The sequence below is a fragment of the Castor canadensis genome, chromosome 14 (assembly GCF_047511655.1).
Source record: "Castor canadensis chromosome 14, mCasCan1.hap1v2, whole genome shotgun sequence".
In the NCBI taxonomy this organism is placed as follows: Eukaryota; Metazoa; Chordata; class Mammalia; order Rodentia; family Castoridae; genus Castor; species Castor canadensis.
In genome coordinates this window covers 49,644,298-49,657,375 of record NC_133399.1, presented here as the reverse complement: position 1 = coordinate 49,657,375, position 13,078 = coordinate 49,644,298, and the positions used below count along the sequence as shown (strand labels likewise).

The 13,078-nt window shown below is 55.9% G+C and overlaps 1 protein-coding gene across 1 annotated transcript; it reads right to left on the bottom strand.

Moving 5' to 3' along the window:
• Positions 1-1,347: 1,347 nt before the first annotated feature.
• On the bottom strand, positions 1,348-13,078 carry Efna2 (ephrin A2). The gene is made up of 4 exons (XM_020170729.2): positions 12,927-13,078; positions 4,494-4,807; positions 2,896-2,961; positions 1,348-2,667 (listed from the first exon to the last, which is right to left on the bottom strand). The coding sequence occupies exons 1-4, from the start codon at positions 13,052-13,054 to the stop codon at positions 2,546-2,548; spliced, it is 630 nt and encodes a 209-aa protein (XP_020026318.1). The 5' UTR covers positions 13,055-13,078; the 3' UTR covers positions 1,348-2,545.

Here is a 13,078-nt window from a genome sequence, read left to right as displayed (position 1 = left end):
TACAAGGGCACACAGTGTGTGAGCCATTGATAGGAAATGTCCAGTACAGGTGAGTCCAGAGACAGGAAGTAGACTTGTGGGTGCAGGGGCTGGGGAGAGGATGGGGTGACTGCTCATGGGGACAGGGCTGCCTGTTGGATTGATGAAATGTTCTGGAACTCAACAGAAGTAGTGGTTGTACAACTCTGGTTCTGCAAACTCCAGGGAATTTGAGTGATATGTGACTTATATCTCAATAAATCTGTTGTGTTTTTAATAACATTCATCAGCTGACAGGAACCCTGAGTCTCATTCTCCCCTTCTGTCACCCTGGTCCCTGTGGACTGGCAGAAGTGTTTGGGTATGAGGCCTGTCTGAGTCTTGAGGTCATCTTCTGGGAATGGGGGATCCTAGGCCTCCTCGAGGTGCTCACCATGGCTGCGTCTATCTGCCTGTCCATCCTCTGCAGGGCCTAGGCAGAGCCGGGTAGTGCACACAGGGCCCTTTGTGTAGATCACTGGCTCATTAGGAGGCAGCCCCTGTTGCCAGGCCCAACGCAGCTGAATTAATGGGCTGAGAGCATTGCCTCTCACTAATTGTGCCCGAGACACTGTAGCGTGGCAGGTGGGACACAGATGACAATGGGCCGCAAGGATCTCAGCCCCTCCAAGGGTTACCTGCCAGCTAGGGTCCCCAGTCTTTCTGCCTCAGCTCCCTGATTCAAGGCTCAGCTGGGGTGAGGATCTCTGGGACCCCAGACCTGCCTTCTGCAGAGAGAATGGGATTAAGAGTCTAGACACCCACCGCAGCAGGTGGGAAAACAGACACAGAGCAGCGTAGCTCGGTGGAGGTGTTGCAGAGAGAACAGTCTCAGAATTGGAGACCTCCCCACGCCCCAAACCTGGACCAGCAACAGTGGGGCTGTGAGCAGCCGAGTACACCCCAGATTCCTGCCTGCTCAGGTGCAGCAGGTAGATACATCTAAGCCCCTGCTGTATACCCAGAGCCAGCCACGCACAGGCCCTATCTCCTCCTGGCTGCACAGAGCAGGAAACAGATCCAAGGATGAATAAGGATATGATAGCCACAAAACTCTCATTCCGAGGCCTGGCCCTAGAACAATGCCAGAATCCAAAGTCACCATTGTGACCAAGACCACAGGTTCCTCTTGGGCTCCAGGGCCCCAGTTACACCACCTAGAAGCCTCCCCGGTTCCCTGGGGCATTCCAGACCCAGCTCTAAATCCCAACACTCCTGCAACTAAGGTCAATGGCCCCAAATATAGATGAACACTTTTGAGATTTATACATTTTATTATAAAAAAATACAGAATCCAAAGTTGATTGTGATGGGAGGGGGAGGCCCCGCCGCCCAACCCGAAGCCCCTACAAAAGCCCCAGGCCCACCCCTCACCACAGGCAGGCTCCAGCCATCTCCTGGCGGCTGTTACACAATATATATTTATATATAATATATATAAAACACAGAGTCAGGAAAGACGGGTAGAAATATGAAATTGGTATAAATGTGCTGTTTTCCTTCATTAAATTGTCTTCAGGAGGAGTTTTTTTTGGTAGTAGTTCCCCTGCCCTTTTGTTCTGCCCATTTTCTTTTTCTTTTTTTACCTTAGAAACATCGTTAAGTCACAGAGTTGAGGGAGGGGGGCTCTGACAGACGAAACAAGCTTATTGCAAAGTGTTGTTTCTATTCTAAAAAGTCCTCCCCACCCCCCACCAAAATAAAAGGTCCCCAAAGAAGGGCTGAGAAAAAGATAGACTTTCTAGTCCGTCTTCAGGAATACATTAAAAATAAGTCACAGTATATACTTGCTGGCTCTATTTACAGAAATATGTCTTTCCAGCCCTGGAGATGGTCATGCCAGGCAGGGAGAGGCTCTCATGGGTTGGGGGAGCTTTGTTTCCCCCGGCTGAAGTGGTCTCTAAGATGGGGGGGGGCTGTGAACCCCCCTACAAGTGGGCTGGGGCTCAATGGTGGCATGAAAACAATTCCCAGGTGTGAGGGGAGTAAGGTGAGAGCCTGAGGCCCCCTGGACCACAACTAGCAGTTCACACTGTACACCCCTTCCAGCCCAGGCTCCCTCACCCCAGGATACCTGGCAGTCTGCAATGGGATCCAGTCAGTACCCAGCAAATGGGGTGCAGAGCACAGGAGCAGCCAGGTTCAGTATCCCCAGAACCCCCTCAATTCTCTTTCCTTCCCAAAGTCACCAGCAACATCAGGGAATAAATTAAGTTAAAAACAAGTCTTTCTGATCTGACCATGGAAAATACACTAAAAAACAAAAATCGCCAAGAGACCTCAGGTTCCCCAGGTTCCCTGGAGGAAGTGGCTAGGTCAGGGCTGCATGGATACCCAGGGCCCCCTCAGGCATTGGGGTCCTCGCTGCCCATCCTGGGGCAGGTGGATGGCCCCTCCAGTGGGGCAGCACCATCGGGAAGAAGCAGCGTTTATTTGGTCTTTGTGGCAGCCGTTGTGGGTCCGCAGGGCCAAGGTTTGTGGTCCAGGCAGGGCTTCCAGGTGGGGCCAGCATCCTTCAGGGATGAGGCTAGGAGCCCAGGAGGGTCCAGAGCACTGGGACAGTACTCAGGAAGAGGCGACAGCTGCCGAGGCCACTGCAGGAGTTATTACTGGTGAAGATGGGCTCAGGGGCCTCATACAGGGTCTCGTCTAGAGGGGACACAGAGACAAGGTGGTCAGTGCAGGGCTTGGCCGTGGACTTCAATTTTTACTTGAGATGGTCTGACACATTGGAAGATGGGGAAACTGAGGCTCAAGGGTGTGGCCTGCCCCAGCCATGTCTGATGGTGTGCTGGGCCATCCCATCCCAGCCCTTTGGACTACTCACAGGTTGAGGACACGGTGATAGGGACCCTGCCCCTCCCCCTGACCACTTACTCGTTGGCCGCACATAAACCTTCAGCCGCAGGCAAGGCCGGTCCACGGCATTGGGAGGTGTGGCAGCTGGAAGAGAGGGGACAGAGGGACTCTTGGTGTCCAAGACCTCTTGGGGCTATCCCACCCCTTCTCCACAGTGGTGACCCAATTTCGACCCCAGTGGGGATCTACCCATAAAACTTGTAATCATGCATCGATCCCTGTTCTCTATTTCTCTGGGCTGTGGTAGCACATGAAAGGTGCTCTGTGAATGATCCCTTGTGGGTCTTTTGTAGTACTGGGGATGGAATCAGGGTCTCTCACACACTAGACAAGAACTCTGCCACCAAACCACACCCCAGCCTGAGGAGAGCCAGTGACCCAGTGAGAGAGGCAAGTCCCCATCTCACCCAGAGAGGGTCAGACAGCAGGAGGAACATGAGGCAGAAGCCACCAACCACCAAGGGCTTCAGCCAGAGAAACCCCTGCTCTTTGGCCCAAAGGGCAGATGCCCAAAAGGGGTCTGGATGTACACTGGTGTCAGCCATGGATCAGGAGATGGGGGAAGGAAGTCAAGTCCAGTAAGGTGGCAGGGTGTGGCCAGGAATGACAAATAATGTCCACGTACTTGCAGACATAGCTGGTACCCAGGCCTGGTCACTACCCCTACTTGCCCCCCAGCAGCCTCTCATGCTAGGTAGGACATGAAAAAGTACTTAATAAAAATAACATTCGTCATAGAGACAGGACGAATAATTATAATAATTGTCTTTATGAAACTCCCATCTTGGAAAGAAAAATGTAATTTTTCTTATATTATGAGACTTAATTTAAACATCTTCTGCCCCCTCCCCCACTGGCTTCTTCCCTGAATTAAAAGAGAAAAAAATCCAAATATAGCAAAGAAAGGAGAAGTTTAATTTGACACAGCGGGAGCCAGGGTGGCAAGAGCACCCAAGAGTCCTCCTGCAGCCCTCAGGGGATCAGAACTCCCCCTCTCCACTCTGCTCCTTGCTGGGTCCCCAAGGTGCCAAGAAACAGGGATCCCCACTCCATGGGGACCTCTTGGTCTCCACAGCACAGCAAAGGCCTTGAGTCCCTCTCCATATCCTGGCAAGCAATATGGGGACCCCCACGTTCCTGGCTGCTAGGTTCCAGTGGAACCTGGATAACTGCTAAGCATCTCCCCTGCCATTGGCATTTTATGCAGAGGGCTGTCCCAGTGTGCCACAGGATGGGGTGACCTTTCCCTAGCCCAGCCCACTGTGAGGCTCCACAGGCCTGCATAACCCAGATGCCACTAACTGACCTCAAATGAATTTTCCTCCCTCCTCGGGGAGTCTTGAGGAGATGGGGTGACCAGGTGCTAGGAGACTCCTGCCCTTCTAGGGTGTGGCTGGGAGAACAACGGCTCCCCTCCACCACTGTCTCTGAATATCAGGATACTGGGGACTGGGTGCCTCTGGTCAGGGTGGCTGATGGCAGATCCCATAGCTTCCCAAGCCAAAGGCTGAGGTCACCATGAGGAGTGTGGCCTCAGCCCCACTCTGAGACTCAGTTTCCCTACATGGCAGTGGCCAGCGCCAGGAGAGGGCCCCTCGCTGGTCCTGGCCACTCACAGATGTAGTAGTACTCGTGGCCAGGACGGAACTCGAAGCCCAGCGAGAAGGGCGTGAAGAGCTGGAACTTCTCGGAGAACTTGAGTGGCCCCCCAGGCGCCGCAGGCCTGTTACATTCCCAACGCTTGAAGCCGCGCTGCCGATGGTCGCAGGATGCGTGGCCCTCGCCGTTCACCATGTACAGCACGTAGTGCTCCATGTGCTCTGCTGGCGGCAGCGGTGCCCCGTAGTGCGGGCAGTAGATGTCCAGGTAGTCGTTGATGCTCACCTCCACCGTGTAGCCACTGCCATCGCCCGCTGAGCCCATGTGGAACCTGCCGGGGAGGGGTGGTCAGGATGCTACTGCGCAGGCCGGGAGGCTGAGCAGTGGATAGAATGGACAGAGAGATGTGTCCACAGGTGCTCTCTGGGGTCAAGGTTGGTATCCACAGAGCCTGACATCACCCCTCCCTTCTGGCCAGCTGCAGGCTTCATTGTCCCTAACTCCAGCCTCAGTTTCCTACAGAGCTTGGAAAGGAGGACACTCTGTGTCCAGCTCAGAGACGTCCTGCGATCCACCCCGGCTCCCCGCCTTCCATGCTGTGTGACCCAGTCTCTTACCCTCTCGAAGCGTATGCTCAACCTGAGACACTTGAGTCTGGAACTGAAAGCAGCGTCCTGAACCCCTGGACACTCCACCCGCCCCCACCAGTCCTGCGTCCAGCTTCTGCCCTGGAGGTCCCGGCTTTCCTACAGCCCTTGCCTGGAGTGGCCCTGACCCAACCTTGTCTTGGAGGATGGAGGTCAGGTGGGGGGGCTACACCACAGCTCCCCTTCCATCTCTGCCTTAGGCTACAGAGGCAGAGCCCTCAGATCTCCCCAACTGTGTCTTCCCCCCCCAGGCTTCCCCCCCCATGTAAATGTGTTGGCCAAGGGGTCTAGGGAGGCCCTGCAGAACTTCATTAGCACATGAAAGCCCTGCCAGCCAGGGTGCAGGAGGGCTGCCCTCTGCTCCTCTTGACTCCTCCTCCCTGCACAACCCAGGAAACTGAGGCCCAGCGAAGGCTAGCAGCATGAGGCAGGACCGCTCCCACTGGTGCCCTGAGCATCAGATGCCATCACCTGGCATCCTACTGCCCCAGATACCGAACCAGGCAGGACTGAAGGTTCCAGGGTCCCGAGGGGTAGGATGAGACAGGAGTCCTGCTTGCGTGTTCCCCAGTTTCCCCATCAGTCACTGGGGATCCAGTCAGATTTCCAGAGCCCAGGTAGAGCCGAAGGGCAGGGAGTAGAGGTGCTTATAGCCCAGACCCCATGCTGCTGGAAGCAGCTAAGGATGGGGCTGGAGGGAACACACCCTATCCCATCATCACCCCATCTTGTGAACCTCAGAGGCCAGTGTGCAGAGTCTGAGGCCCTGGGAGTTGCGTAGTACTGGCCTCAGGTGCTGTTTTAGCCCAGCTGAGCCCCTGTTTCCTCTCTGTGCAAGGGGTATTTCTTAGGACTTAGAGCCTGTCTGAAATCAGGGCTGCAGAGACCAGAGACAGTCTACTCAGGGAAAGGCTCCAAGAGGACAGGCTGGAACACCCCTACTCTTGCGCCGGCTGTGGCAGTGATCCCACTTTCTTTAAAAGCAAAAGCCCCATTGCTCCTGATGGCCGGCATCCTGGCCCACAACCAGGAACCTGTAGGTGAGGCTGCGATGGGAATCCCAGGGGAGCAGGGGCCCTATGGCAGCCCCCACCCACTTTGGCCCTCAGTTAACCCTCCCATCCCTGAAAGGATCCACATCCAACCTCAAAGAGAATCTCACTGTGCAGGGCCCTCTTGAGATGGACCCTGAAATCAAAGTCAGTGTGCCCCTTCCACTCTACCTGTGTCCACACAATGCCTGCATCTAATACCAGCACATTCTCTCCTTCCCTTTCGTCTTCCATACAATGTCAGAGATGGTGGCTGCCTTGCTGTCTTGGAAGGGCTCCATGCTAGGCCTCCGCAAACCAGCGAGGGCCTGCCAGGCCGTGTTCTCCCTAAATCCACACATAGATAGCTTTTCTGAGTATAAATCAGACTCTGTGACTCTCCTGCCCAGAGTCTTCCATTCCTTCTCAATGCTCAGAACACAATCCAAGGTCCTCCCAGGCCCCATATGGGCAACACCCACCCTCAAGAACCTGTTACTGTCTTGCTCACTCCCTACCAGCCAAACCAGACTCTGTTGTTCTCATCCCTACCCCAGGGCTTTTGTATATGCTGTCCCCACTGACGAGAATGCTTCCCTAATTTCCCACATGTGATATTATCATATCTACACCTTCACATCTGTCTCCTCCCTTACCAGTTCAGGCCCTGCATGTAGTGGTGCCCAATATGTGTTTGTTGATGGAACAAGTGAATTAAAAAGGTCCAGGGTTCAAAGATTTGGAGTTGTGGAGAGCAGAAAGCAGCTCCCAGGTGCATGGGTGTAGGGGGTGAGGATCCCAGGTAGGAGGGTCCCAGGATTGGTCACCTTCCTCTGGCCGCCTAAGTGGGTCATTTTTTCCCTTCTTGGCTCTAAAACAGAGATGGCCTTGCTGTGCTAGCATTCTTGGATTCAAGTTGGTGACTAAGCCAGGGGCAGGTACCTTGCCCCTGCTCAGGGTGGCACCTGCAGTGGGGGAGACCCCAAAACCCAGCCTGGTGAGAACAAGACAAAGCCTTGTCTCCTCCATTATCCTGAATATGCAAATGCACTTGTAGGGATTCTCACTAAAGGGGTTAATGGCTGATGTGGGATCTCTCCACAGGGTCTTCCCCACTGTCCATCCCACTGGCCATCCAGTATCAGTCCACCCCTCCAGGAAGTGCCTCTCCACCCTCCTGCAGAGCCTACCTGCCGGGGCTCCACAAATGGCCCTCCCCAGGCTACCCCGGCCCTTCCCAGTTACCACCCGTCCCGCAGCTAATGAACTCCAGTCTCTGCCTGTGAAGTCATTAGACACTAATAGCAAAACAACTAATTAGGAGTCTCACCCAAAACTGGCATGGGGTGGGCTGGCCACCTTCCCAAACTGAAAACGGAGGCACTTGTGCGGCCCGTGGCACGGGCCTGTGGACAAACAGTGGACAACTTCCCACATTGCACCTACACGTGGGGCCATCTCTCTGCCAGGTGGAGACACTATCAGGGACCCAGGCCAGTTGGTGAAAGGCAGGTGAGGTCATGAGGCCCAGCTGGGGCCATGGTCACTCCCAGCTTTTGAGGGGCTATGGCACCCCTATCTTGGACTGGCCAGGATCTCACATGAAATTAAGGTCCTCCAGATGGTGCAGACTGAGCCAGAGAAAAGGCAACAATAAACTTGTTATTGGGTACAGGAATAAAAACTGAGGTAAGGGTCCCAGAGCCAAAGCAAGAGAGAAAAATTGGAAGGCTGGGAACCTAACCCTAACCCTACAATGTGGGAAGCCTCAGGTTCAGCCCAAACATTAAAAAAAAAAAAAAGAAAAAAGAAAAGAGAAGAATGGGCTAGGCGGAAATGAAAGATGAAAGCCTGGGGGGGTGGGGAGTGGAGGCAAAGGCTCAGGGAGACATGACAGCAGGGGCAGGTCCAGAAGGTACACTGCTCTTGGTCCCCAAATTACACGAAGGCTGTTCCTGACCCTTCTCAGCCAGTCCAGATGTGCTGCCATCTTGCTAGGACATGGCAACCCCCAACTGTAATAGCTTCTGGTAGTCTTGGACAAGCCACACTCTTTCAGGACTACCTTGTCCTTGAGGTGGGAGAACCAGACCCCCAGGACAGGTGGATTAGGAGATGTGCTGAGGGGCAGCATGGGTATGAGTGACACCCTTGAAGCCAAGGCCTCTGGGTCACACTGGGAGACCAAAACACAGCAGATACACAAAGGCTGAGGACATAGGCACAGAAGAGGAAACAAGCTCTCGACTGGGCTTACTGGCCACAGAGTTAAAATGTCTGGTTGAGGTTAAAACAAAAGTCCCCCTGGCTTGTCTGCTGCCTAGTGCCAGGCTTTCAGCCCTGTCTGGAACAGCACCCACATGGTGGGGACAGGGCCGAGAGATGGCTCTGCCCTTCCCCTGGCATGGCCTGCATAGGCTAGGGGGACACAGCTGAGCAGTCTCCCTGAACCCATCACTATGAGAACATCTACCACTCCCACAACCACACTGGGCAAGGCCCAGCCACAGCTCAGTTCCCAGAAGAAGGGAAGGGGGCATTGTCACAGAACACACGCAAGGCTGAAGAGAAAGGGCAGGTTGGAGTGGTAGGCCGACAGAGGAAAGCCTTTGGTTCTACCAGATGCCATGGTCCAGGCTGTGCTGTTCATTTGCCATCCCCAGGTGCCATCCCCTTCTACTGCCTGTAACCCTCAGAACCTGCAGACCCTTCAGGAGAAGGCAAAGGACAACAAGTTGCTTTGTGTCCACCATGCAGAAGGACTGGGGAGGGGGGCGGGAGAAGAATGCAGTCCCTACATATGCTAGGAAGCCCAGAGAAGGATAAAAACAGGAATCCAGAGAGACGGAGACACAAAATCCCTGTCTGGTGACTGGGATTTGGGCTGAATTGTGCTACCACTGTGGACGTGGGTCCTGGCCCCAAACACAAGAGTTGCCTCAGTTTCCCTTTGAGCTCCTCAGATCATGGATCATGCTTGAGCCTGGCCCATCCACACTGGGCTCTGAACAGCCATGCTAGTGCCAGGGTTCCCATCCAGGTCTCCCAGACTCCTAAGTCTGAGCCCTGGGTTCCCAATAGCCCCTGGACCCCAACCCTGGTCCCAAATCCTCAAGCCCATGAGCCTGGCTAATAATCGCGCGCACACACACACACCCACACACACCCACACACACCCTTTGTGTGGCAAACACAGCATTGTCCATTTCAATGCCAGTTCCCTAGAGACGGAGCAAGGCCATCAGAGCCCCACAGACTGGGACACCTAGCCACCTCTGCCAAGGTGAATGCACCTCCCTCAGGGACCAGTGCATCATCATTTTCCTACCTGGCGTTTCCTACATGGAGAACAGTTCATCACTGCCCACACCAAGAGCCACCGGCCATGTACATTTGGGGTGGCACTGACCCTAGAGACCCCCTACCTCAATCAGCACTGCTCCACTCAGATAGGGACTCCTGAAGACAGCAGGCATCCTGCATGATGCTTGCTCTGGGACAAAGAGGGGCAAACAGCAAGGTCACAGTGTGGACCATCCTGGGGCTGCTGCTCCCACACTGCAGGCTCTGGGTAGCCAGAACTCACCCCACTCAGGCCCCAGGCACACACCCACACAGATGTGCACACATGTGTGCAATCCACACCCTGACACACAGCTCACACATGCATACTACAAGCAGACCCACATATGCATGACACGCAGACTGCACACGCACTCATACATGCATTGCAGGCAGACACAGCTATGCGCCCCAACACAGCAGGCATTCTGTGCAGACATGCTCGTGAAATGTGGGTACATGCTACATGCAGGCACACATTTGCACTCCATGCACAATCACGCAGATATGCGTGAAACACACCAGAGTCAAGGCTGCGGTTTCCATGCGACACCCTACCAAAAGCAGACATGTGCGCCCACACAGATAAACACTCCCCCCAGGACCCCTGCATACTGTGGACAAGAACACATAGTCACAAGGCTCAATGAGACCCTAGGCGCATCTCCTCCTCACAAATACAGATGCACATGAACCGCCATGCAAACCCATGCAAAACGTTATGTACAGGTCAGGGGAGGCCAGCCAGGCCAGGGCCAAGCCAGGGACGTCCCTAGACAGTCTGTGCAGATAGGGGGCAGGCCCAGAGACACCCAGCAGTCAGCCCAGGATGCCCAAGCCAGGCAGAAGCTGGTCCAACAGACCTAGACAGCTGACTGGAGGGGGTGTGGGGCCAGTGGCTAAACCACCCGGCAGGACCCCACCCTATAATGCCTAAGCAAATGGGTGGGGGGCCTCGTCTGCGGCAGCATGGGCAAAGGAAACCCTCTGCAAGGAGAATGTAATGTGGGTAACAGGCACATACTTATTACCTGGGTGCAGGTTTTAGCCAGCATAGCCAGCCAGGCAGGAGAGGCGCTGGCTTCCCTGAAATGCCACCTGGCCTGTGGGTCCCCACCTGAGTGAGCACATCACTCCCCTGGGCTTCTACATGGCTGTCTGTCCCCACTGGAATGTGCCCACCCCCCTCTGCTGCCCCTGCTCATTGCCTTTTGTGTGCCCTGTGCCCTGCCTCTCCCCACATCTCCTCTGTCCAATGTCACCATCAATGTCTCTGCTCCAACTCCATCCTTGTCTTGCCACCCAGCTCTACCTCACACTCCGGAATGGGCACAGACCCTATCCTTCTCTCTGGGCCAATGTCTCTGTCACTAGGTCACCTCCGACGGACACCAGAGGAGACCACACCTTTTGCCGTGCCCTATACTCCCATTACCCAAGCATAAGTTCTTGTCTACCGGTCCCTGAACACCAAATCTCTTGAGGGGTCCCCAGACAGTGAGACAACCCCCCTTCTGTAGTGCTCCCAACATCAATGACGAAGCCCCATTCTGGACAGAGCCGGGCTTCTGAACAAGGTGCTGGCTGGGCCCTGGGCCCCACTGCAGGGTGTCGGAGATAGCCACCGGTGACCTGGAGACCCAAGGCAGGAGAAGGAGTTGAGTCAGATAGGGAGGCTGAGGAAGTCTGCTACAGATCATCTCTGCCACCTACCTGGCTGTACCCTTGGGCAATGATGGGAACAGCACAGTCAGGTCACGCAGCAGCAGGAGGTGGGCCACTGGTCTGCCCAAGCCAGGTCCTGGGGGGGTCACCTACTTCCCCGGGCTGGGGGTTCAGCCTGCAACCAGTAGCCCTATGACAGGTGGGGGGAGCAAGGGGGCCCTGAAACCCTTCCTTCCCCATCCCAGGTTCCTACAGTGTTTTCAGAACAAAGGATAGACCATGCTGGTGAAGGAGATTCCAGAACTGAAACCAAAAACTTAGGCTGGAGAAGCGCTATTTACTGGGCTTGGCCAGCAACAGGGAAGAGCCTTAATCAAATCCACAGGCGACCAGCACAGCAGGCAGTGCAGTACCTGCTTGGCAGTGGCCTGGCTCTCTGGGGTCCCTGCCCTCCACTCTGGGAGTTCAACCCCACATGCCTGCATAAATGGCGGGGGGGGGGGGGCGGGGGGGGAATCTGGCACACTCCCCACCCCCACGGCGGGACACTGGCTGCACTTGTCCCAGAGCCTGCCTCAAAGACAGCCCTTTATGCAACTTTCTGCCTGAGGATCAGGCAGCAGGAGACGCTAGGACAAGAGCTGCTCAGGAGGGCAGCTTGGCCGCCTGCACATGAAGCAGCTGGAACACGGGGAGAAAGTAACTGGTGGCAGAGAAGCTGGGAGCAGGGAGCCAGCAAACTCAGCCCCCGGTGTGCAGCCTGGCTAGCCTTGGGCAGCCTGTGAGATTCTGAGTGCTGGGGCTGAACTGTGAGCCTCAGAAACCCCAAAGGCCCACCTCCTACAAGACCCCCAGGCTGCTCCAGCCTCTGAGACCTTGGAATGGCCCAGAGGGTTCTGTGGATGTCTAGGACATGGTCAATGGTCAGCTAACTTTTCTCGCTCAGAGTAACATAAGGCTTCTGCCATCCCCCAAATTGTACTCAGTGTCTGGTGAGTCCAACACACCTACCCTGTGCTGCAGGCAGGCAGGGTCCCTCTGCCAGGTGTGGCAGGCTGGGCACCAGGCTACCTGGGTCCCACCTCAGCTCTACTGCCTTGGCTTTGACCTTGAGCCAGCCCCTCATCCCCCTGCAACTCAGTTTCCCCATCAGCTTCAAGCGGAGGAAAGAGGACATTGCTAGGTTGCACCTCTCAGGCTGACCTTTGGTACTTCAGTCTCTGTGCTACAAAACCAGGACCAGAGACCCCCTGGAGTGAAGGCGAGAGAAGACAAGGTACTGAGGGACATTCCAACTTCCCCAAGTTCATCTAGGAAGCCTCCCACAGAAGCGCTCAGGAAGTGCCTGAGGTATCACAGATCTTACAGCCACAGCCCCCACCGCCGGACCCCTAAGTGCCAAGGTCCCCTGGGATCTGAGGACCCCTAACTCCTCAGCCTTCGAGGATCCCGGGAGAGACCAGGGCATCAGGGGGTCTTCGGAGGAACTTAAGGACTGCCCGGCTTCTGAGGGTGCAGTGGTTCCCCGAACTCCGGGAGGCGTGAGCGCTCTGGGGAATGCCGGGCAAGCGAGTCTGCACGGGAGTGGGACCCTGGTGGGAATGCATGGGACGCGCATGTCCCCTAAACTCCGGGACACCGACACTTCCCAGGGGTCCCCGCAGGCGCCGTGTGCCCACCCGGACGGCAGTGCGCGGGGCGTCCGGGCTGGGGCCTGGGGGGAGGCTGGTGGCGGGTGGCCCAAGGGGCCCGGAGCCGCACTCACCTGGGGTTGCTGCGATTCCAGTACACGGCGTACCGGTCGGCGTTGGCGCGGGCGGCGTCCTCCGCGCGCGCGCGCAGAGGTAGCAGCAGTAGCAGCAGCGGCAGCAGCGGGCGCTGCGCGGGCGCCATGGCCCCGGTCCGGCCGCAGCGCTC

Excerpts from the sequence above, each read along its gene's own strand:
- Efna2 (XM_020170729.2), bottom strand. The coding sequence starts at position 13,054 with ATGGCGCCCGCGCAGCGCCCGCTGCTGCCGCTGCTGCTACTGCTGCTA. Across the intron at positions 2,962-4,493 it reads CCACGAGTACTACTACATCT|CTGCCACACCTCCCAATGCC; the intron begins GTGAGTGGCCAG and ends CCTCTCTTCCAG. Across the intron at positions 2,668-2,895 it reads GGTTTATGTGCGGCCAACGA|ACGAGACCCTGTATGAGGCC; the intron begins GTAAGTGGTCAG and ends TGTCCCCTCTAG.